General features: G+C 37.7%; 1 protein-coding gene across 3 annotated transcripts; it reads right to left on the bottom strand.

Moving 5' to 3' along the window:
• Window positions 1-400: 400 nt before the first annotated feature.
• LOC121267439 (aladin) lies at window positions 401-24,748 on the bottom strand. Of its 3 annotated transcripts, none has more exons than XR_005940997.1 (16): window positions 24,611-24,748; window positions 24,386-24,441; window positions 23,999-24,178; window positions 23,151-23,265; window positions 22,898-22,997; window positions 22,626-22,806; window positions 22,198-22,255; window positions 21,442-21,529; window positions 21,260-21,335; window positions 12,129-12,228; window positions 7,998-8,049; window positions 2,003-2,140; window positions 1,754-1,841; window positions 957-1,018; window positions 719-822; window positions 401-669 (listed from the first exon to the last, which is right to left on the bottom strand). XR_005940997.1 is itself a non-coding variant. In XM_041171297.1 (15 exons), the coding sequence occupies exons 1-14, from the start codon at window positions 24,666-24,668 to the stop codon at window positions 956-958; spliced, it is 1,353 nt and encodes a 450-aa protein (XP_041027231.1). In that variant the 5' UTR covers window positions 24,669-24,748; the 3' UTR covers window positions 746-847. The 3 variants fall into 3 exon arrangements, 1 of the variants encoding a protein (XP_041027231.1); XR_005940996.1 differs by having other exon boundaries at window positions 401-666; window positions 716-822; XM_041171297.1 differs by lacking the exon at window positions 401-669 and having other exon boundaries at window positions 746-847; window positions 956-1,018.
• Window positions 24,749-24,855: the final 107 nt, after the last annotated feature.

Genomic DNA, 24,855 nt, shown 5'->3' on the forward strand with positions numbered 1-24,855 from the left:
GTGTCGACTTCCACCATTGGTTTGTCATGTCTGTTAAGTTATGTGGCATAGATCACCTTCTGATCGTCTGTACAGTAAAGCGCCTCAAAGATCTGCTCTATATGTTCAATCCAACTCTCTACATCCATGGCATTCGACCTACCATTGAAAGTAGGGGGTGCTGGCGAGAGAATTGCTCCAAGGTGAAATTGGCCTGATGGGCTCTAGGTGCCGCAAACTGGCCACTAGCCATTGACAAGAAAAATTGGGTCGCAGCTACGACAAGCACATTTGGGTTATCATTCTGGCTAGATCCAGAAGATTCCAATCGGTTTGGATGGTCTCTAGTACTTAGGGCCATGTTCTGATACAACATATTATAATATCAACTTAAATAATAGTTCAAAAATAACAACAATAATAATTGCAAGCACCATAATACTAACTACCAAGAGGTATAAGACATCCAATTATAAAGATGACCCTCTAAATACTCACGAGCGGGCCAAGAGCATCCGAGGTGACTTTATCCTTGAATTATTCCTTTCAATAAGTCTGCAAATTCTCTCGACCTGCTTTGATCCCAAATTTTACTCTTAGTATGTTACAAATAGCGTGCTACTTTCTTTCACAATGGTGGCGACATGAGCTGAAGTTGGTGAAGAGGTTGTGCAGCTGGGATGAGAGAGAAAGAGGTTGTGCAGTTGGGATGAGAGAAAGAGAGAGAGAGAGAGAGAGAGAGAGAGAGAGGGCAACTTACAGGTCGGATAGTAAAATACAAAGCTCAAAATTAGTTGTAATCCAACTCATGGAATGCCATACTCATCTCTAATTAACACAACCCTAGCAAAACGAGTACTTCCGAAAAGCAAACCAAATATGATTTAACAAACAAAATTAAGAGTAAGATAGAAACAACTCTTCAACTGCAAAGTCAAATTGTAGAAAGAAAAAAGAAAACTCAAACAGAACTTAACTATGGAAGAGAATGGGAACGAAATATAAGAGGATAGGTACAGCAAAATCCACTGCTCCAACACTGCACAAAGGAAAAATAAGTCCAAATTAATTGATCAGCCAGTGCATCGGACTGATATGTACAAGAGTAATAATATGTGCACGGGAAAATACATGGTATTTGGGCACGGGACTAAAAAAACCAGTGATGTATGAATAGTTATATTTAACTCAAAAATTCGCAGTCCATGCACTACACCATGTGAATAGCCACCACTATTTATCTAAATCTTAGTCTCGTTTGGTTTCACAAATGGTCTCAACTCATCTCATCTCATCTCAACATTCAAATACCATTTAAACACAAACACTTCTATTTCAAAATTTCAACTTTTTTTATCTGATCATCACCTAATCATTACAACTTTTCCAAACACAAAAAACAATTCTACTTTTTCAAATCTCAAAACAAAAATAATATTAAAAAATCATATTCTAACAATATTTTTATTTAATTTTTTTTCTCTTCCAAAACTCTATAAAAACATCTTAATTCAAACCATTTCATTACTATTCACAAACTATCTATAGATTTTTCATCTCATCTGTATAACCAAATGAGACCTCTAAATGCAGCACTATTTCAGAATTTTTCAAAATTATAATGTTTCGATTGGTAGACAAAACATGCTTTGTGCTTGGGGCACATAAAGATAAAACAACATTCACAGATACCCCCCCCCCTCCCCCCCCCCCCCCCCCAAACCAAAAAAAAAAAAAAAAAAGCAGAGTGCAATGAAAATTATAATTGACTTACCACAGAAAGCAGTGGACCCTGCTTAAACTTGTTGTGAAATGAAAATGCTATTGGCTTCGGATGGTCTCCAGGTCCTCTAATAAACCCACTGATCACAACAAATTATACATTACTAAGTTTCAAATATTGAACATATCAGAGCAAATGACATTCACTGATATGAACAAAACAAGTTCACTATATAACAAAAACAAAAACAAAAAACATTAAAAAAATGCTACAGGCCACTAAAACATAATGGTGACTCACATCAGTGATGCAGAAACCAGTGGAGTCCTTCTAGTATCATATACGGCTATCAAACCCCTGTATGGTTCATCCCCACCTTTGTAAGATACAGCCAATCGCTCTCCCGATGCATCCCAGGCTATCTTCTCAATGCCCTGACTGAATATAATATTATATATAAAAATATGAATGATATGATCGACAAGGTAACCTACAATGCAAAACTCATGGACTAAAATGGAAAACTTTGAAAAGTTACCTTAAATCCATCAACCGTAAAACCTATTTAAATCATATATACCAATAATTAAAAACCAAATGGACTCTAGACATATTCAAAGTGAAATAATTTTGAAATTCTGGGCATTTTTAATGTTCTTCTTGCACAGTCCATATATCAATATAAGTTCAAGAATGAGTCGAAGTTCAGCTCATGTACCAGTAGTGATAAATGGGGTTCTAGAAACCTCTTTGAGAGCTATAGAAAGTAAGGAATGACTAGTTTGCTGGGTATGAGAGCACCAGTAGAAAATTTCGTGCAAGGACAGAACAGAGTTAATAGATACCATGGTTTTGTGATCTAATTCATTCGGTAAAAGAAATTTCTAACAAATTTCTTCTATTTCTAACAGTTAAATTAGAGAGAAATTTGAAGCTCATATTTCTTTCTGACCACGTGGCAACTAGTTCTAACACACTTCCAAATAAGTGCAAGTCAGGTTCTTATTTTTTAACAGCATGATGACTACTGCAGCAGGGAAAGTCAGACCCTCAGTATCTCACAAGACCTGTGGAACATGATTGAAGACAGCAATGAAGAACCACCCGATGGGAAACTTTTCATATTGGTCTCAGGCACAACTAATCCAATAAAAGGAGAACGGAAAGAGAGGCATATGTACTTGGGTATTATTTTTATGGGCCGAATAAATATCTGTCTCCTAGAATTGTTGGGGGTAAAAAAGGCAAAGTAGTTTCAAAGATCTTATAAAAGCATTTTAAAGAATGAAAAAGTCACTTTCATCAAGCTTCAGATCTTACAAAGAGATTTTAATGATTTTTCTATGGAAGATGGTGAAATTCTTATTGCTGGGTTAAAATAAGAAATTCTTATTGCTGGAAGATGGATTCACTTGTGATCCAATGTGAATCAGGACACTGGTTTGAATGATGAAATATAGGGCTTGTTTGGATATAGAATTTTGTCTCTGTTTTCAGTTTACAAAGGAAAATGTTTTGGAGGTGCTTTTTATCAAGTTTTATGAAAATGGGTAGGTAGGATGAATTGGAACACAATCTGAAAAGTGTTTCTTTGAAACTAAAAACTGAAAACCTGCTTGGAAAAACAAACATAAATAATGTCTTCTAAGGGAAAAAATGAACTGTCTTCCTAATTGCTCACACTGACAACAAAGTAACATAATATCACACCCTAGATAATAATAACTGTTTTGCTACGTCAACAAGCTGGTACCTTTTCAACTATTTACTGTTACTAATAAATATGGTGACATACTTGTTTGGCAAGACAAGCTTGAAAAGGACATGCACAATTATTTTTAGGGTAATGCTAGTCCTCCCGCCCCCAGCTCCCGCTGGGAGCTACCGCTGGCATTTCTTTGTTTTTTACTTTGTAATTAATGAAATGTTTTTAATGATGTTGTGAATTTTTTTTAAATATTTAAAAGTGTTTAAAAAATACATGTAAAAAAAAAAACCAAAAAAAAACACACCAAAATAACTAGCGGGAACCAGCGGTGGCTGTAGTGCCACCCTAAAAATTAAAGAAAATGATACTCTCGTCACTGGTTCTTATAGCTCAGTGTTATCGCTGGAATTTTTAATTTTTCTTTTTACTTGGTGATTAAGGAAGCAGTTTTTACTTATCAAAAAATTAAGGAAACAGTTTTTAATAATATTGTGATTTTTTTATTTTTGAAAAAAAATATTTAAAAGTGAAAAAATACATGTAAAAAAGAAAAAAAAAAAAAAAAAAAAAAAAACAATTATGCCTAACGGTAGCTCCCAGTGGGAGCTGGGAGTAGTGGATGTAGCACTGTCCTTATTTTTAAGAGAAAAAACCACCTCTGCATGGCTACCCACCCGCACTTGGTGGGGATCCGCCACCGCCACGTGACTCAGCATTGTTTGGGGTGGAGGACCCATGCAGAGAGGGAGCCCCCAATCTCTGCCGTGTGCAGGACGGAGGGCAGTGCAAAGGGGGAACCCATCTCTGCACAAAGGGCAAAGAATCCCCCCGCACCATCCACCCACACAACCACCATCTTGGTCCATATTCTTGGTTTCGATGTTCCTACTCTACCAATGAAATATTTGAGCTTGCCTTTGGGTGCTTCTTATGAGGCTATATCAATTTGGAATGTGATGCTTCCAAAAATAGAACATCGGTTGACTGGTTGGAAAAGGCTGTATATGTCTAAGGTTGATTGATTGACTATAATAAAAGCACTCTTTCCAATTTGCCAACATATTATGTCTTTATTTCGCACTCCAGTAGAGGTGCCTAGTAGGCTCGAAATATTTATAAATGAAACTGGGTATAACTCAACAAATCCTATGAGAAAGTAGAGTGATAACAAAGCAATTACTAATTTTGCCCATAACCTAGTCCAACCTAATAAAAACGAAGCACATTGAACTCAGCACATTCTATAAAGGAAATATTGCATAACAACTTAATTTGTTCACATTATTTGATGAAAGGAGAAAAACTTGAAAATATGTTGCTAGAGTGTCAAGTAGCATTTTTTACACTACCGTAAGAAGCTATACATGCATGATATTATTCTACTCTTAGTCGTTAGTATGTTTATAATGCCCTAGACCCTTCGAGGGTAAAACTTTCCTTGTTGAAAAAAAAAAACAAAGTCGGATAACTTTTTTGCACTTTATAATTATTTTCAGTCCACTAACATAGCCCCTACTACCCACGAAATTAAAGAAAAAATCAAGGAAACGACTACCAAACACTATATAAAGAAACAAAACATCAAGCAACATAAAAATACCGTAGGAGGGTCTAAGGCGTTGCAATGTTCAAGGGTACTTTCTGATCATCTATTTTCTATACTAGTATTATGATTTCATCAGATGAGTGTGAACCCTAATTATCTATTTTCCCCATCTGATTGCACTCCTTCTTTTCCATCACTTTCCTCTTTTCTCTTCTTTCTCTTTCATTATTGAGCATCAATTGAATAAATTTTTTCTCAAAATTCAGGGGAGTGTTGGAAACTAATCTTAGAAACCTAGATGTATTTAATCAATTCACGTAATAGTCCATGTATCAGACAAGTTCATGGATGAGTGGAACTTCAGTCATATACAAGTAGCAATAACTGTGGTGCAGAAATATCTTGAGAACCATAATAAGGAAGGGATGCTAATTGGCCGTTGGAGTGACCAGAAGAAAATTTCTTGTAAACCAGGCATCTCTTGTAAGGCCAGAAGAGAGTTAAGAGACCAGCCTCCTGCTTTTAGTCTCCAAGTCTTTCCCCAAAGAAATTCCTCACCACTTTCTACTCTTTTACAAGACAAAAGATTGGTAACTAATGCCCATCAGACCAGCAACAGCAACGTATACTATGAGGAGTTATTAGAAAACAATACTAAGTGGAGAAATGAGGTCATGACATGCATGTGTCTAGGGCAGTAAATGAACAGAGCCATTCATGAGCAGCTTGAGCTCAGCTCATATACACTCGGTTCATTTAATAAATAAGTTGTTCATAAACACTAACATTGGTTCGGTTATTAGACAAGCCAGACTCATATAAGCTTGGCTCAACTCAGTTTAGGCTTGTGAACATAGCTCATGTAAGCTCGACTCAGTTTGTTTAAGCTCATTTTGAAGTTCATAATATTTGTATGCAATAGTTAAACATGTATGTGCCATATGTATAATTTGTAGCTGTATATATACACACACACAATTATGTGTTATAGTTTACCATTTATAATAATTTTGTTAGTTTATCAAGGCATATATTTTTTTATGGAAGATATTTCTTATAATTAGTTATATCTATATATATGTTTAGTCTTGAACTATTAGTATATATTTGGAGTAATTTATATAATATATCTAGTTATTTTTTGTATGTATATATAGGTTATTCTACAAACTTAGATTTTTTACACTATAAAATAACACGTGTTATATGTTATATTTGTCAATTGTCGTGTGGGTTGTATGTTTGTATCATTTACGCATAACTCTTAAGGTTGAATACTATAGATTTTATCATGACCGAAGGTCACATTGTAATTACTATGGTTTATTAATAGAATTAAAATGGGCTGTCCTTAATAAATTAACTATAAGTTGTATTGTATATTATGTATCATGACCTAAGTTGATACTATTTCTTTTCAATCAAGTGAATCATATAATTGACTTTATATACAAATGATAACGTGATTATGATCTACAACTATCACTTGTAACTTTTTTCTATAGGTATCAAGAAATTTTATTCATAGGAAAATAAGGCATAGCCCAAGAACGTAGGATGCAACATGAAAAGTACTTAACTAGGGTTTACAACAAAAAGTAGAAAATCATGGAGATTAAGTTCATTAAAATCAATGACCCCCACCCATACAAACTAGGTTTTATAGATTAAGCTCTTCCAGTATCCTCTCGCGATCCTTGAAGCTCCTATCATTTCTATCTCGCCAAATGCACCAACACATACATATAGGGGCCATCTTCCTATTGCTGCCACATGTGGATTGCCTTGGAGTCCTCTCCAGCTTGCTAAAAACTCCACCAGCCTACAGGGCATGACCCATGATAGTCCTACTCCCACAAAAAAAACCATCCCACAAGGTCTTGGTCACCATACAATGTAGAAGCATGTAATCCACAATTTCCCATCCTTCTTACACATGCAACCCCAGTCCAACACCATTTAACGACGTTTCCTCAAATTGTCTGTAATAAGAATCTTGTCTACGGAAGCTGCCCAAATGAAGAAAGCTGCTTTCAGAGGAGCTTTCGTCTTCCATATATTCCTCCATGGAAAAGTGGTCATTCCCTGGTTTGCTAGAACTTGGTAAAACGATCTAACTGTGAATCTACCTTACTTGGAGGGGCTCCAACTGAATTTATCTAAGGTGCCCTCAATCACCCTGATCGAATATAGTAAGGCAAAAAACTCGGAGATAACTCCCAACTCCCAATCTTGTGCCACCCTGATGAAATCTACATTCCATTGAGGGAGGGGAACCACGAGAGAAGACCAAGAGATCAACTACTAAAGCATCCTTCACCCGTACAAGTTCAAAATGTTAGGAAATGTTTCTTTGAGGCTTTGTTCACTACACCATTTGTCATGCCAAAACTTGACTTGAGAAGCATCGCCTACCTCAATACGTGCATCAGCTACTCGAGTTCAAGCTTGACATGTTTATTTGTTTTTACTTAAGCTCGAGCCGAGCTCAAATATAACTAATATTAAGTGAGCCAAGTTCGAACAAGGATATTTGAGATTGTTTGAAGTTCAAGTTGAGTTCAAACAGCTAAATATGTTAATTGAGCTTGAGCACCCTTATTCAAATTCGACTCAACTCGGTTCAAATACAACCCTATAAGCGTCTATAAGTACATAGAAAAAAAAAAAAAATCTGTCCATACTACACAATAGCATCTTTTTGGCACTAAATTGACGGAGTACCACCATTTATGACCATGGCACCTATATAACCAAGGGCATCCCAATTACATCATGCCAAGACTATCTAAGTAAGGCAACCAACTTCACTATTATATGGGCTCCACATCATCCCATCAAAAGAAATTCCAATTTGGCTCCAGAGCATATCAAATAAGACGTCTTCATAATGAGCAATTTTCAGAATTAGTTTTGGAAAAAGCTTTAGGAAATTTAAACAAATATATATATTCATATATAACAAAAAAAAAAAAAAAAAACTATTAAGGTTTCCGAAAACTGAAAATCATGATAATACCGAAAGGTGAATTCATCTCTACCTGCCTGTCAAGGATATTATCTCAGGCAAATCAACTGGTAACAGGTGTGCATCTGGGAAATAAAATTGGTAAGAAGAGTTCAGCATGAATATTTAAAGCGCTACATTCTGTTATCTGTATGGATGTACATTTATAATGTATACACACATAAAACATGAGTAATTATCATAATGAAAAAAGTCATAGGCCAAAACGAGCATATATTACAACTATTTTCTCGTGTTGAAGACATTGTTACAAGGGGAAGAGATTGCCTGGGAATACTTCCAGGAAATTTTAAATCTAAAGGCTCATAATGGTAAGCACATCACATTAACACTCAAGGTCAATTGAAATATTTTATAAATATAGTGCAGTGGTCATGTTAATGATCAAGGTAAATTGAGAAAGTTTATGAATCTAGCAGAGTATCACTCACTGAAAATTGTTGGTTGCAGAAGGAATGCTTGATATGTAGTTTGCACATTGGAAAAGTTGATACATGCAAAATTATGTATTCATATATAAAGATGCAGAAATATTTATAGTTTAGGCTGGAAAAGCTTTTTGGTGAATTGCATCAGAAAGGACTTCTCTGTTATTTTGCCAAACATATCCACGAAGAGGTTAGATAAAATAAAATTACACTGACTAAATTACAAAAAGCACCTAAACCACCATCCCATCCATTTCATCCAAACAAGGGGATGTTTAATGTTTTCATGAATAGGGTAAAAATGTTTGTAAATAGTTGTGAAAACCTTTTAAGAGGAGGTTTTAATAGAGTTTTATAAAAGTGGTGGGACCCATTGAGAACATGTTTGTATGTAAAGTTTTTAGAGTTTTTTTTAATCAGTTTTTTAAAAGATCTTTTTGGAGGGTATAATAAATAATTCAGAATTTTTGTTTTTTACTTTAAGAAAAAAAAAAAAAGGTAACAGCCACCCCATGGTGGTTGCCAGCAAGGGGCGGCCAGCTTGGCCACCACAGGTGACCTAGATCGGGTAGCCAAGGGTCTCCTTTGCTGCCAAAGGGGGGCCCAAATCTGGCCGCTCATAAAACTGACTCCCATCAAGCTGCCCTTGGTGGCCAGATCTAAGCCGCCCTGTGGTGACAGACACTAGGGGTTGGTGGCTGCTATTTAAATTTTAATTTAAAAGAATATTGTTATTGAAGATGGGTTTTGAGTTTTATAAAAATACCTTCTGAATTGTTTGGAAGATGGGTTTTTTTATCAAAATGAATGTATAGGTGAAGAAAAAAAATCCCTTCTGAATTCAGAGAGGATTTAGTTGGTAAACATCCCATATGACTCTCAGCAACCCATTCCCTAAATCAAACTTTGTTACAACTTGCCCCCGAGTAAGATCAGTGCCTTAAAGTTAGTGGTTCCGATTACACATGCCAGACACGTGCATCTGTTTTGAGTTTAAATGACAATATTACCTTCAATTACACCAACAATGTCATGATTGCCCTCAATTAAAAATCAAAGGCTTAAATATTAAAATAGTCCTTGTGGTTTTCCCATTAGACAGATTAATCTATGAAAATGGGGCATTAGTTTGGAGATTTTTTTATTTATTTATGTAATTCAACCTTACCTTTTTTCATCACTCCACTGAATTTCGACATCTTCATGCTCACCAATTTTGGAGGTATATTTGAGAATGGGAAAGTTTCTCTAGATATACTCGGTTCAAGGTGGGCGATGGATAATGAATCAAGTTCTAGCATGGCCTATGGTGTGGTAACAAGGCCCTCAAGGAAGCTTTCCTGGGAGTTTATGGACTTGCAGGGTTGCAGGAAGCCTCAGTTGCTGATCTATTAGAGCTGTCCGGTGGTGTTCCTCAATGGAATGTCACTTTCCTTAGAGCAGCACAAGATTGGGAAGTTAAGGCATTCACTAATTTCTACAACCTTGTCTATTCTACTAGTGTGAGGATGGGAGAGGCAGATAGGTTCATCTGGAGTTTGTCGAAGAAAGGGAAGTTTTCTGTTCGTTCATTCAATCAGTCTGTTATCACGACAATTCTATCTCACTGCCGTGGAAGAGTACCCAGAAGACGAAGACACCTCTTAAAGCAGCTTTGTTTATATGGACAGCTTGTTTGGGGAAGATCCTCAACTTAGAGAACCTACAGAGACGTCGGATCATCAAAGTGGATTGGCATTGCATGTGCAAAAAGACTGGGGAGATTGTGGACCATTTACTTCTTCACTGCAAGGTGGCCATGGCCTTATAGAATGAATTTCTTGCTAAGCCGGGTATAGCTTGGGTGATGCCGAGAAGGGTAGTTGACTTCCGAGCAAATTGGAGAGGTATGCATGCAGTGTGGTAACTCGCAAATCATAGCAATATGGAAGATGGTCCTCATTTGCTTATGGAGGCGTCTTTAGAGGGAGAGGAATGATATAAGCTTTGAAGATCGCACGCGGTCAATGGACGAGCTTATATTTTTATTTTTTCACACTTCATTCCATTGGTCGATTGTATTAAACTTTGATGGTCTGAATATCCATGAACTCCTTGTCTCCCTAGTCAATCATGCCTAGGTGTTGCTCTTGTATATCGTGTAACGGGCTATACCTAGTTCACATCAATAAAATCCTTATTTACCTATAAATAAATCATATTAAATCATATGCCGTGGTTAAAAATATAAGAAACACTTGAGTAAACCTTATCAAGCAAAGTGAGTTCAATTATTAAACCTAGGCATTATCAACATTTATGCTATCTTCAAAAGATTTTTTTTCGATGTAGATAAACAAAATATATTTCCCATGATAATGCATGTGCATTTTTTTATAAGTAATATAACGCGTGTCGTGTGATAATAATAGTACATTTTTTTAAAAAATGATAATAGTAGTACTTATAAACCATCATTCTAGCTTTCATTCAGCTTTATTTCTTTGGTTGTCTTGTCAACATCTTCAATTTCTTAAATCTATTAGCTTTGTCTTTCATTCAATTCTTATTCCAATTGCTTCTGTTTTTGTTTTTATTACAGCACTCCAGAACTATATTCCATTTAGATTTGACATGGACAAATATGCACAATACAAAAATTCTCTCATGGCAACACACAATGGCAGATATATTTCCTATGCGTGTACCAGTTTACTTTTTGCAATAAACTTAATCCTAGTCCTTCCCCCACTTTGTTGGTCCCTAAGGAACAACTCTTTAAGGGAAATTTTAATGGTTACTTTTACAATCTAATAAGAAAGCATTACTTTTCAAAAATATCACAAACTTATATACTTTCTTTCTATGCAAATTCAAAGTAAAAGTACGAGAATTCATAGAAAGGTGTGCATCACTTTATTGAAGAATACAGCTATTTTGGAACAATCCAAAAAGAGATATAAGACCACTAATATATGGAGGAAATGATATAGGGTTTTTACACTCTAAACTTTTTGCTCTTCAGATTTCAAATTTATCATTTTGAATCTTGGACTTGTAACTTTTTTCAATTAAAACCCTCTTTCAAATTTCCATTATAAAATCTAAAGGAAATCAGATGTTGCATGCCACATGTGGGAACGCAGCATGCCACATGTCAACAAATAATAAAAATTTAAAGTATATGAAAAAATAAAACAGGAAGAATTGCAAAACTGAAAAAAAAAATAGAGAAAAAGGCTGTTAAATTTAAAAAAGGCAGTCACGCAAAGGCCCATGTTGCTCAGCCTGCAACAAGCAGGGCTGCACCTGGGTTGGGAACCCAGGCATCCATGCCACTTGGGTGTCGCCGACACCTGCTTTTTTTCAATGACAGTTTTTTATTAAGTTTTGAAATTGTTTTGCTTTTCAAGTTTTAAATGACGTCAATGTTTTTTTTATAAATATTTAAGCATTTTTTCTAGTTTTTTACATGTGGCATACTACGTATGAGATTTTCATTAGAAAAATTTCCATTACATTTTCTAACGGAAATCTGACAAGGTATTAATTGAAAAATGTTATAAATTTGAAACCCAGGAACTTATTATAAGCTAACCCCAATGATATAGAATGCAAAATCGTGAGGCTTGCAACAACTACACTAACATTTATCTCATACCTTTGCCTCTGTAAAGTTTGGCCATAACATAGTGAATGGCTCTACATAAGAATTATAGACCATAATGCTTGCATACCTAATGATGGAGGCTTTGATGCAAAATGTATAGATCCCAATGTCAATGATTCTGAGAAAGCAATTAGTATCATACGTCCATCAGGGTCCCATGTTGCTCCCTGATTTTAAAAGAATAAAGAAACTATTGAAATTTCCACCATTGTATGAGAGAATAGAAAATCAAATTAAGTAAAAGGTGGAAAACAAATTGACAAACAGCACATCAATAACTCCAACTTCCAACTTATCTTCTCTGTATTAGAATTCGTAAAAGCACACGTAAGCAGAATTTTAGAAGTACAGAATAACTAAAGATTATTCCATAAGAAATGTGATTCCATAAAAAAGGCATATATTTAGATTAAATAACAGCTATATGATTATAATTATAATAAACCACTGATAAGTACTATCAATCACAAATCATAAAATCCCTAGTAAAGGGTTTTTTGAAGCCTAAAGTCATTATGTGAAATGCACGTATACTAGTCAATTATACTCTTTTTCCCCACCATATATAATAGAATATTGAGAAAAAAGACAAAATCTCTCTCATTTCCGTGCAAGCCCTAATATTAACATGGTAACAAAGAATTTTGTTTTATTTTGCCCAGCTCTGCAACAGTGCCAACATCACAAGTTCAGGGCATAGGTTAGAGGTGTAAGGCACATCATCGCCATGACATTGAATGTCCTTGCTATCGCTTCCTGATTGTATGGTGTACAAGATATCCATATTGCAGCTATTGTGATATTTGTTTTAACTTGAGGAGCTTCTTGGGCACCACACATCTCAACCTCAATATAAAATCATCAGTGTTCCTACTTTTCATTTTAATCTACTATTTATTAGCAAAAAAGTAAAACTCAGTGGTCAAGGACGAATTGGTGGTAGACGATTCACAACTCTATAATGGCTATCCTAAATAGAATGGCACAAGATTGGGAGGTAAATTGCTTTACCTCTTTTTATGCTCAGCTGTATGCTCTTCAATGGTAGCTTTCTCTGTCCCAGACAGCTGCATTGGGTAAGATCCTTACCCTGGTGTTGAATGGTGTATGTACAAGCTGAATGGAGAATTGGCATATCATCTCTTACTTCACTTCAAGGCAGCCCATTCTATGTGGAAAATTATGCTTAGCCTATTTGGGCTAATAAAGGTGATGCCTAAAATGGAAAATAATCCCAATTTTCTTGATGAAGTGCTTATGGAACACCAACTGCCACTTCATTTGAGATAAGATCTTAACTAGAGATATATCTACCCTGTTCATGAAATCTAAACAACTTGTAGATATGTTTACAAAGGCTTTGGACGCATTATTTGTTTCATACCCTGGCAGCTGTAGAGATGTGAGTGAGCTCTACCGTTCGTGATTATCCCAGTCGCTTCACTCCTACTAGGGATACTCACCAGTCCAGGGAACAAATCAATAAGAAATGCTATTTGCTTGGTAAGAATATGAATTTTTCTTTTTTCTTTTTTTTTTTTTTTTTTTTTTAATCGGTAAGAATAAGAATAAACTTCAAATGAAAGAGTTTTCAAACTGGGCTTATATGATGCATACGCTTCAACTTGAAGATTTTTAAGGCAAAAAGTATTCTTGTAATAAATCTTTGCGAGCACTACGCAATAAAGTATGCTTCCGATTTTTGTACATTCCTAGTTGTGTTAACATCAGTCTTGCCACCAACCACATTGTCAACTTCCTAGGGAAGCGAGTAACATAAGTCCCTACCACCAAGGAACATCCCACCAACTTAGCAAGCCGGCTACTTCTTCCCACAAAAGTCGTCTAGTAATATCAACATTTGGTCCACATATTCCTGCAAGAGCCCACTCAAAACCAGCTTCCACATTTCTAAAGACTCCACTACCCTCCTATCCCACATCCGCAATACACCACCCGATAACCCAATAGAGGCAAGAAACACCCATCCCACAGGAGAACAACCCCAAAAACTATTAATAATACTTCTATCAACCCATCTCAGTTTTGTTTCCTGCAAGCATACAATATCTACCTTCCAAAGCCTCAACAAATTTCCAATACGAAGGCATTTATTGAGATCATTAAGCCCCCAAACATTCCAAGATAAGACCCAGGGCCTCATGAAAACAAATTTGTCGCCCTTCCCTTTGATCTACCTTGCTTTACACTTCCTTCCTTCACTTCATAATTTATGGAGCATGCAAGTCTCTTTTAACTCCCTATCGCGTTTCGAAGTTGATTTAGCTAACAAAGAGCAACCCGACTCAATAGCTATGAGCAATGCCCAAAATTTTTCTTCAAAGCCCTCACAAGAGATGCCCACACAATCTTGAATCTCTCTCACTTTATTGAGCACCCATTCCGATTGTGAAACCATCATGTCAAGATGCGGAGGCAGGGAGCATAAAGAAACTGGATCAGAAACCTTCCTCCATTGTTGCCCCCAGGATTTTGTACAGTCCCCATTCCTAAGCACCATTTGCATATCCTCGGACATCTATACTTCCCCTATCCCCCTCCTCCCCCCCCCCCCCCCCCCCCCCCAACCCTCCTGCTCTTCCTCATCTTGCATACAGGGAGATGAAACCATTACCCACGTCGAAGCACCTCTATCCTCCATAGAAGGAAAGTTCACTGACACATCCACCACCACCTCCAACTCAGAGTTTTCACACCCCAACACATCCCCCTGATTTGGACCACCTTCCAACAACAAAGAAGGCATCGACAAAGAAGCACCTTCGCCAGCAACGTTGGAAGGTAAGACCCATGGTGTCCCAACACCTTTATCCCTCTCAGAAGAAACATTTGTCATCAGTGCCCCGTGCAGAGGCCCCTAGACTATTGGCAACATTTTCTGTGAAGATTCTGATGCCTAAATTGGACTAACTGGAACCCCCGAGAGGTTTATCGATGATAAAACGCCTGACCCGTTTTCCCAACATTAATGACCTTCCAATGAGAAGATGATGGTGTCAGGACACTGTGCAAATACTCCGAGAACTCCGACGACTTGTTTTGTGTGCTCTTTGGCAACTTAGGTGGAAGAGAAGGCACCCCCTGTCAATTTTCGAAGGTGAGCAACAAGACCCGAGGCTGAGCAACAAGACCCCTTGTCCAATTCCGCTATCACCATAAATCGACCACACGAGTTCATGCACCTCTGAGCCACGAAGGCACGCGGTTGCTGACCCACATCAATTTATAAAATTTCTCATTGTTTCCTTAATGGACATAGGCCCCAACTGTATCCACCAGCCACCCCACCATTGTCGTGCTCAGAGAGATAAATTTACTCACTTTTCTTTTCTTTTTTTTTTTTTTTTGATAAGAAACTTTATTGAAGTGAATGAAACTAGGCAAAACCCATGTACACAAGTATACAAAATCAGACACCTAGTTACATTCTAGAAAGCCGAAAAGAAGACAAAAACTCATGAACATTCCCCCCTTTAGTACAATAGCAGAAAACCACTGAATAAGAGAAAACACAAGGAAATTCCATATTTCCCCCACTGCTCGCTCCTTGTTGTTAAAGCACCTGTCATTCCTTTCCGTCCATATGCACCACATTAAGTACAAAGGTATCATCCTCCATGCCTCAGCTAGTTGAGAGCTATTATGATGCCTATTCCAGCATGCTAATACATCCACCACACTCTTAGGCATAACCTAGCTCAGCCCAGCTCTACTAAAAATGCCAACCCATAACTCCCTAACCACCTCACAATGTAAAAGTAAATGATTAATCAATTCCCCATTCTTCTTACACATGCAACACCACTCCATAACAATCATACCACGTTTCCTTAGATTATCAACCGTCAAAATCTTCCCAAGTGCAGCAGTCCAAATAAAAAAGGTCACTTTAGACGGCACAAGAACCCTCCAGATGCTCTTCCACGGAAAAAAGACTTCCTGTTGGGCATTCAACACCTTGTAAAAGGAACTAACTGAAAACTTATTACTGCCCTTATGCTTCCACAGCATATGATCTCTCCCATCTCCACCTATCTTCACTTAATACAGAAAACTAAAAAAATATACAAACTCATCAAGCTCCCAGTCTTGAGCATTTCTAATGAAAAAAACATTCCAATGCACAATCCCATTATCACGACACAACACCTCTAAAACAGCCGCCTTCTGGTTTCCAGCCAAGCTGAAAATAGCCGGAAAAACAATGTTAAGAGGTCTCTCACTACACCATCCATCCAACCAAAACCGAATTCTTTCACCATCACCAACCTTAAACTTAAGGTGTTTTTCAAAAATGGCCCACCCCTTTCTAATATATTTCCATAGACAAACACCATAAGACCCCCTCCCCTCTTTAGAACACCATCCCCCCACTCACATCCGTACTTCCGATCAATCACCTCTCTCCACAAAGAATCCACTTCCTTACGATATCTCCACAACCACTTTCCTAATAATGCCTTCCAGGCACTTGATTCACAATGTTTAACCCATCCACACCACCTATCCCCGAAGCCACATCATCAAAGCATATAAAGAAGAAAATCCCAGCACACATGGCCGTATGTCTTTTCCATATCCAGCTTGCATAGAACCCTCTCGAAATACCATCTCTCATCCGGCTATCCAAACACTCATTCACAACCAGAACTGAATCCAGAATTTACCACCCCCGAACGAAAGTATTTTGAGGTTTAGAAATGATTTTATCCATCACCATACTCATACAGTTAGCTAACACTTTTGAAATAATTTTATAAATCCCGCCTATCAAACTAATAGGATGGAAATCTTTCAACTCATGGGCACCAGCAATCTTCGGAATTAGAGCAATAAAAGTAGCATTTAAAGACTTCTCAAACTTATATTCAGAATGAAAATCATAGAAAATCTGCACCACTTCTTCCTTCACAATGTCCCAACACGCTTGAAAAAAAGCCATAGAAAATCCATCCAGACCTGGGGCTTTATCTTTGCACATACCTTTTATAACCAAATGCACTTCCTCTTCTTCAAACGGCCTCTCCAGCCAGCAAACTGCATCAGAATCCAGCTGATCAAAATACAAACCATCAAGTTTAGGGTGCCATTCAGCTGTCTCGGACAAGAGATCTTCATAATACTTCACTATATGATCTTGGATCTCATCGAGGGATTGAAACACATTATAGCCGGAATGAAGAATGTCAAAAACATTATTACACCTATGAGAATTAGCAATCTTGTGAAAAAACTTAGTACATTTGTCCCCCTCCCTCAACCAAAGCACCCTTGATTTTTGCCTCCAAGAAATTTCTTCCATCAACAAAACCTTCTCAATTTCAGACATAACCTCATTTTTTCTTAACAACCCCATCCTCCAAAGCATTCAACTCATCCCAAAGAGTAATTTTCTGCACTTCCATATGTCTGAAGACTTCTTCATTCCACTTTTTCAAATCAGCTTTAAAGGCTTTAAGTTTACTTGCCACGATAAAACTAGGAGTACCAAAAAAGGAATAGGAAGTCGACCAATTTTTAATCATCTCAACAAAACCATCCACTTCAAGCCACATATTCTCAAACTTGAAGTAATGTCTTCCCCCATGAATGCCACCGCAATCAAGCATAATTGGGAAATGGTCAGAAGGAACACGTGGCATCTTCTTCTAACAAAGATCCAGATAATGTGACTCCCAAGAAGAAGATACTAGAAATCTGTCCAACCTTGACATCCTCTGCTACTAGACCAAGTAAACGCCCCCTACTAAAGGGAGATCCACAAGATTCAAATCAAAAATCAATTTCGAGAAATCTTCCATAGCTCCTGTAGACGTAGAAGACCCTGCCCTCTCACTAGGGACCCAAACAATATTAAAATCACCACACAAACACCATGGTAAGTCCCATAAAGAATACAAACCCGCCAATTCCTCCCACAAAAAGCATCTATCCCCATCCACATTAGAACCATACACTCCCGCAAAAGCCCACCTCCACCCATCCTCAATATTCTTAAAAGAAACAGCCAATGAGTAATGCCCAATGCAATCCTCAACCATCTCCACCACTCTCTTATCCCACATCAACAACACACCTCCGGAAGCACCCAATGAAGCAAGATAACACCACCCCACAAAGGAACAGCCTCACAAACTACGAATAATATTTCTATCAATAAAACACAACTTTGTCCCTTGAAGACAAACAATGTCAACTTTCCAGCTACGCAGAAGAGATCTAATACAGAGACGTTTGTTGGCATCATTGATCCCTCTAACATTCCAAGAAAGGATTTTAGGCTTCATTAGAAGTCCAAGACCCCAGCCCTTTCAACCTATCCCTCCCCACACTACCCTCCTTGTTGTCGTAATTGATAGAGCTTTTTAAACGTTTCAATTCTCTATCCCTTTTGATTGCTGACTTCACAGCATTGGATCTACCTGCTTCTATAGCAACAATGAGAGCCTTGAACTGCTCTTCAAACCCAACACAGGATATCCCCACACTCCTAAAGATCCTCCACTTTTTTTAACACCCAGTCCTGCTAAAATGGAGGTTGACTTAGGGGGAATGGTACATATCGGAATTGGACTACCTATTTAATCCTTGTCGCCCTCTACCTCGCAGACCACCATCTGTAAAGAAGCTTCCGGCAGCACTAAATCTGAAGAACTAGCCATCGGCAAATCACCCTTCAACACCACTGAAGGAACTTCTATGACTCCATCAAAACCCCCAGGCAACTCCAGATGATGAAACCCCTCCTCACAAAGTTCCCTCGTGAGAACTCCAAGATTCAAAGAATTCGAAGACTCTACTTGATTAAGACATCCCTTAACAGGATTCACATCCAACTCCCCTTCTTCTAAAACCTCCAATCGAAAATCCACTTCCTCTTCAATGTCCCGAGCCACATTAACCCCTTCTTCCACCACCGGGGACAGGACCATCATCGGAGACTAAACGGAAGAATTGCCAGTGACCGGCAAACTCATCTGTGCAACTACCACAGGCATCAGAGCAAGTGGTGGCACCGTTGTGCTAGAGGAGCATTCCAAACCCAATACTCCCAAGACACCGATACCGGGCTTAACTTTCCATACCTGTTCCAGGCTTTTGACAAGGCCCGGCCCAACCACAATATTTTTACCCTTCCCACTTATATCCCCCTTATGACCCAATCCCGAATCTAGCCCATCTATTAATGTTTACCCGAAAAACCATTAGAGCCCACCGAGCCTAACCCCAACTTGACCCAATTCAACAAAAGATCCACATTAGACTTCATATCCATTAAAGCATCATACATATCCTTTAGTGAAAAATCCTTCCCAACGCCTAACGATCCTTGAATGGAATTCAAACTAACACCTTTGGGAGTATCAACAGACTCCTACGCCTGCTCTCCTATCATCGAACTCTTCCCTCCAGACTTCCCATGAACTTCCCTACTCACCTCCAAATACGGTGGTGGCTTCTTCAGAAACCTCCACAAAGGACCCCTTTTGACCCTTTTCAATGCGAGACTGGGAAGCAACCATCACGTGTGCTCTGTTTTTATTATGCAGAACAGAGGAAGGAGAAACAACCACATTCAGCAAATCTCCAAACCTCCTCCACCCCACCCTTTTAACCTTCAGGAACAACAATGAAGCCTCATCTTCTATCATGTCTATACTCTGACACAGTCAAAAACCTGCCAAAGCTATTGAGACATCTTTGAACTAACAACACTTGATTCCCGTTCCTACGAGTTTTAAAAAAACTCAAAAGAATCACTAGACGCTCTACAAGCTCCCACAGCATATGCTAACCATTCCAAGGCAGCAGCGTCAATGGAGATGAACTTAGTAACCCTGCAACTACTCTCTGTGATCCTCCACCAATGGGCATTCTCTTTATTGAACACAAAAAGATTATGATCAATACGTAACTCCCAACATGAACCCATCGAACAAACCAGAACCAAAACACCCCAGAAAATGAGAAAACAAGAAGGGGAAAAAAAAAAAAAAAAAGGAAGCTAAACAAGCAAAAGAAACCAATCAAATAGTCAAAGATGATCAAGGATCATCCCCGGCTAGAAGCGCCAGGGATGGAAGATGAAAAGTCATACCCCCAAAGAGAGAACAGAGAGGGAGAGAGGCAACATGTTTTTTACTCACTTTTCTACTCCTACCTATGATTCTAAGAGACTTGCCATCCTCTCTTGAGAAGAAGAAAATTTTTTGAGTCCACCAATAAATTCCTCAACGAACCCATAACAGAATAAAAGATCTTTGGTTCCTAGATGATGGTAGATTGGCTTGGGTTTTATGGGTGATGTGGACTTTTTTTCATAGGATTTTATGGTGCGGATTTTTTTTTTTTTTTTTTTTATCAGTGATTTTATGGTGTGGAATTGAGGTTGGATTGTAGCAATTGAAGGAGTTTAAGAACAAGCTTCTAGACATTGCACCAGGACTTTCTGCACATCAGCCTTTGGATTTAGGACAAGAACCACATCGTATAAACTTGAAGAAAGCTTACCACCAAGGGTGGTGGGTCAATGGTTCTAGGATTACTCCCAAGTGGTCTGGCATATAATAGGTCCTAGGCTCAAATCTAGATATGAATTCACCTTAGACTACTGGTATTAGGCACCTACGGATTCATTGAATTCCTTAGTGAGGATGGGGTTTAAGCTATGGCTCCAACCCACTTAAGAGAGCGCCTACGGCTTCCCACCATCTAAGCTGCTCATGTCCGGTTCCCACCAAATAGGGTGCTACAATGGTCAGGCTCAGGTAGGGAAGCTACCTCTGGTTGCCCCTCCTACCCTTTTTATTACTTTAAAAATTGAGGAAAACTTCATAGCTGCTGAAGTCAATGAAATCTAAGTCATAAAGAAGATGAATAAAATCCAGGGAAATCAACTTGGCATCATTCATTGCAATATTTGCAAGTTTGAATTAAGGGACTTGAAAAACACAAATTATATATGCACATACGTGGTATGTACATAGATAACTATATAGCAAGAGTGTGTCTACATGTATCTATATATACATGCATGTATGCAAACTTATATATATATATATATATATATATATATATACACACACACACTTATCACTTATTATACTGCAAATGGTGAAAACTCCAAGACTACTAATTTATACATTCAAGAATGAAGTAAATATCATTTACATTTACCTTGACAAATCCACTAGTTGAAGACCAAGGTTCAGATGTCCATGTGTTTGTCTCCCAAAGATAAAATGTTCCATCACTACAAAGGAACACACTGATCAGCTAGAATAGCTGAAACTGACTCGTGTTGATCAATATTATGATTAGTGAGATCAAAGTGCAGTCATTTAAGATAATGACCATACAATTTTGCAGCAAAAAAGTAATCTCCAGTAGGCGACCATTTCATCATTGAGATGCCCCCTAATCCTCGTCGAATGGGTGTGCCCACACCTGGAAATTGATTGGAAAACTAAAATATATATCTGGAAACAACATATTAACTTTTCTGTTTTAAAAGTTTACACAAACACAAAAGTATAAGGTCAACAAGGGAGGAGATGACCCAAAAATTTCTAACAAAATGATCAAATACAGTCAACTCTGCTCAATAACCCAGATTTTACTTGTAAAGAAAGTAGTTGGAACTAGGGTTTCCTCATACTTGCACTTGTAAAGAAAGTGATTGGAAGTAGGATTTCTTTCTTCAAATATTATATCAAATGATCTTTCTCCAAAATTAAATTACAAAAATATATACTACGGAGTATGAGGGGTTCCATTGAATGTTAAAACTTGTGATCTAAGCTTCATCCTTTATTTACCCAATAAAAGTTTATCGTCTCACTACTTTTGTAAATCCTTTATATTTAAGGGCTTTGGAGACAAGTTTATGTTATATGGTGTCATCTCTTCTGAGTTTTAACTCATGTTAAGATGCCAAAAGCCTCTAACAAAGGAAATCGAACAGGCAAAGATAATAGGGAAAACATAACAATAATAGTGGCATCCTCTAACAGAGTAAATCAAACTGGCAAAGATAATAGGGAAACAGAAAGAAGTGTTAAGAGAAACTAACAACAAATGCCAAAGACATGCAAAGAAGAGCATTGTTATTATACCTTGAGCAACATCCCATATGGTGAATGACGAGCTCTCATAAGAGGCAGAAGCCAAATACGTGAAAATAGGTCAAGGAATTTCTACATTATACTGATTGACAAAACCTTAAGAAAGATAATTTTTCAGAAGGCCTACAGCTACTGTATAAAAAATTAAAAAGTAAGGCTCAATGGCTGAAATAGTAGTGGTTTATATGAAAAGCATATTTGCAAAATGTATTCTTATATATCAAGAATACGACAAGTATAAAGCATATTTGCAAAAGGTTGGATAAAATCTGTCACATTCATAAGATAGAACGTAATGTGCCGCTAAAAAAGCACAGTTTGACACTTGACCAATAATAATGACAACAACGAGCATGACATCTGAAATTCATGTAATAAATGGAACTATAATTAGTTAAGTACTGGAATTATATTGGATATCTTCCATCTGGACTCCACGAGAGCGCACTAATTTGTTCATTATTTGGACTTCGAAGGAAATCCACCAGGATATATTGCACACCAGAGCCCCTAGAGACAGTTCCCAAGAATGAAGCAGCACCAGATCTCACAGATGCTGCATTGCCTGGGAAAGAAGCAGCCCAAATGCATAATCCACCCCTAAAAGTCAAATTCCGTCAAATTATTGAGACATATGGACCTTAAGAATATAGATTCATTAAGTGGAATAAAATGATTGTGTGATACTTGCTTGCATGCTACAGAGAGCATCCTCCCAGCATTTGGCCTCCACTCAAGTACTTTAACATCTCTTTGCAACTCATTTGTTAAAATGCAGGGATCCTTCCCTTCTGAAAAAAATTATTAATTCGATTGGCATCATTTGAAAGAACTTAAAAGGAGATCCAACAAAAAAAGGCAGATTCAGGAAAAATGAACAAGAACCAACTTGTAATATGAAAAAAACATGACAACTAATTGTAAAGCATGCATAAGTTATCAACCTGAATCCTCATAGTCACGGACCATAACTTGATTTGACCCAGATATGAATGCAATAATATGCTTATGATGGTGCCAGCTTACTCCATGAAGATCAACCTCCTGTAACATGTTTACCTGTAAAATTGGCAATGTGTGAACTCAAATCTAAGAACGTTTTAGCCACTTTCTTGAGGATGTGATTCTCAAGGGTAATTTCTAAAACGAATGTTATCATTATTTACCTTGACTTTCTAACATTCAGTTACATGACCACAAAAGTAAAAAAAAAAAAAAAAATAAGGTTCTAGAGGTGTCTGACATACTAGGATAGGCACAGCAAGCCACAGGATGTAATAATAACCCCTAACATGCCACTCTAATACTTGCAACACAACTATATGCTTGCATAGAGCAATGAAGATCCACCACAAAAGTGGTACGCCATCCAGGCCCATCTTGTCTAGTTCCCAACGAGTAGGATGCTACTATGGCTCACACCTCCGGTTGCCCCTCCTGTCCTTTTCTACTCAGTAAAAAAAATTGTAAATCCAATTGATGATTTCTAAATATCTAAATTCCCTCTGTTTCAAGTGAATATATGACTACATTACAGTCATATAGTTAACTAAGAAGTCATTGAACTAGTAAAGTGGCAATCTTCTACTTATAACTCAGCCGATCAATAGTTACATACAAGTGCTATGCATACACCAATTTTTTTTATAAGTAAATACGCGTAAGTATTTTTTTTTTTTTTTTTATTTGGCTCCAGTTGTCCGAGAACAAGGTTCCGACTAATCCCAGGAAATTTGAAGATTTCTAAATTTAATAAACTTAATTTTCAAGTGTAATGGGAAAAGGGTCATACGTCACTAGGATGAAAGAAACGTTTCAGGGGGTGACCGAGAATTCCCTGCAATGCTGCCACTAAACCCTTTCTCTCAGCATTATCAGCGGGCATACTTCCATGTTCTTGTTCTGTGTCCTGCTCGGGACTCGGCGACACCGTTTGATCAGAGTGAAATGGAATCGGGCTGAATACCATTCCCTACATCAATTACTTCCAAAACTTTCAGTAGGCCATAGCGATGCAATAGAGATTATACATTCATGTATACGCCCACACACAGTCATACACGTACGAGCGCATAGATGGATTCGGAAAACATATATATATATATATATATATATATATATATATGTATGTTTGTGTGTGTGTGCGCGCGCGCATACAAAATGAGTAACGATGACTTACAAGAAGTTTGCCATAAGTGTCCTGGCTTCGATCTTCCGACAGATTCTCAGCGACAACTGCAGATTCTTATGTGTCAGTATTACTTTTACACCATTTTTCGGAATCAGAAACCCTAAAATCCTCGCAACCGATCCTAGATACATACACGCAAGTGTGTGTGTGTGTGTGTGTGTGGGGGGGGGGGTGTATTCATTGAGAGATATAGAACAAAGTGGGGATTCATACTGAGGTCTCGATTGATTTCACAGATGGTGACGGAACCGGTAAGAGGAAACGAAGGCATATTTAGGTTGCAACAATCAGTGCGGTTGTGCAGCCTAGACTACATACGAATTTTGCTCGTCACTGCGGTAGTGTTCAGTTCAGGCAAATACCCTCTAACTTCTGTCTAGCAGGACTTCCTGACTTTGGGTAATTAGCTCGTACAAATTTCAGGTCATGTTTAAATTTGAACTTTCAAACTAAATTAT

The sequence above is a fragment of the Juglans microcarpa x Juglans regia genome, chromosome 5S (genome assembly GCF_004785595.1).
Source record: "Juglans microcarpa x Juglans regia isolate MS1-56 chromosome 5S, Jm3101_v1.0, whole genome shotgun sequence".
Classification (NCBI taxonomy): Eukaryota; Viridiplantae; Streptophyta; class Magnoliopsida; order Fagales; family Juglandaceae; genus Juglans; species Juglans microcarpa x Juglans regia.

Coding starts and splice junctions, on each gene's coding strand:
- LOC121267439 (XM_041171297.1), bottom strand. CDS start 24,668: ATGCCTTCGTTTCCTCTTACCGGTTCCGTCACCATCTGTGAAATCAAT. Junction 21,336..21,441: donor TACTTTTTTGCTGCAAAATT/GTATGGTCATTA, acceptor GTTCCTTTGTAG/TGATGGAACATTTTATCTTT. Junction 8,050..12,128: donor ATCAAAGCCTCCATCATTAG/GTATGCAAGCAT, acceptor TTTATTTCCCAG/ATGCACACCTGTTACCAGTT.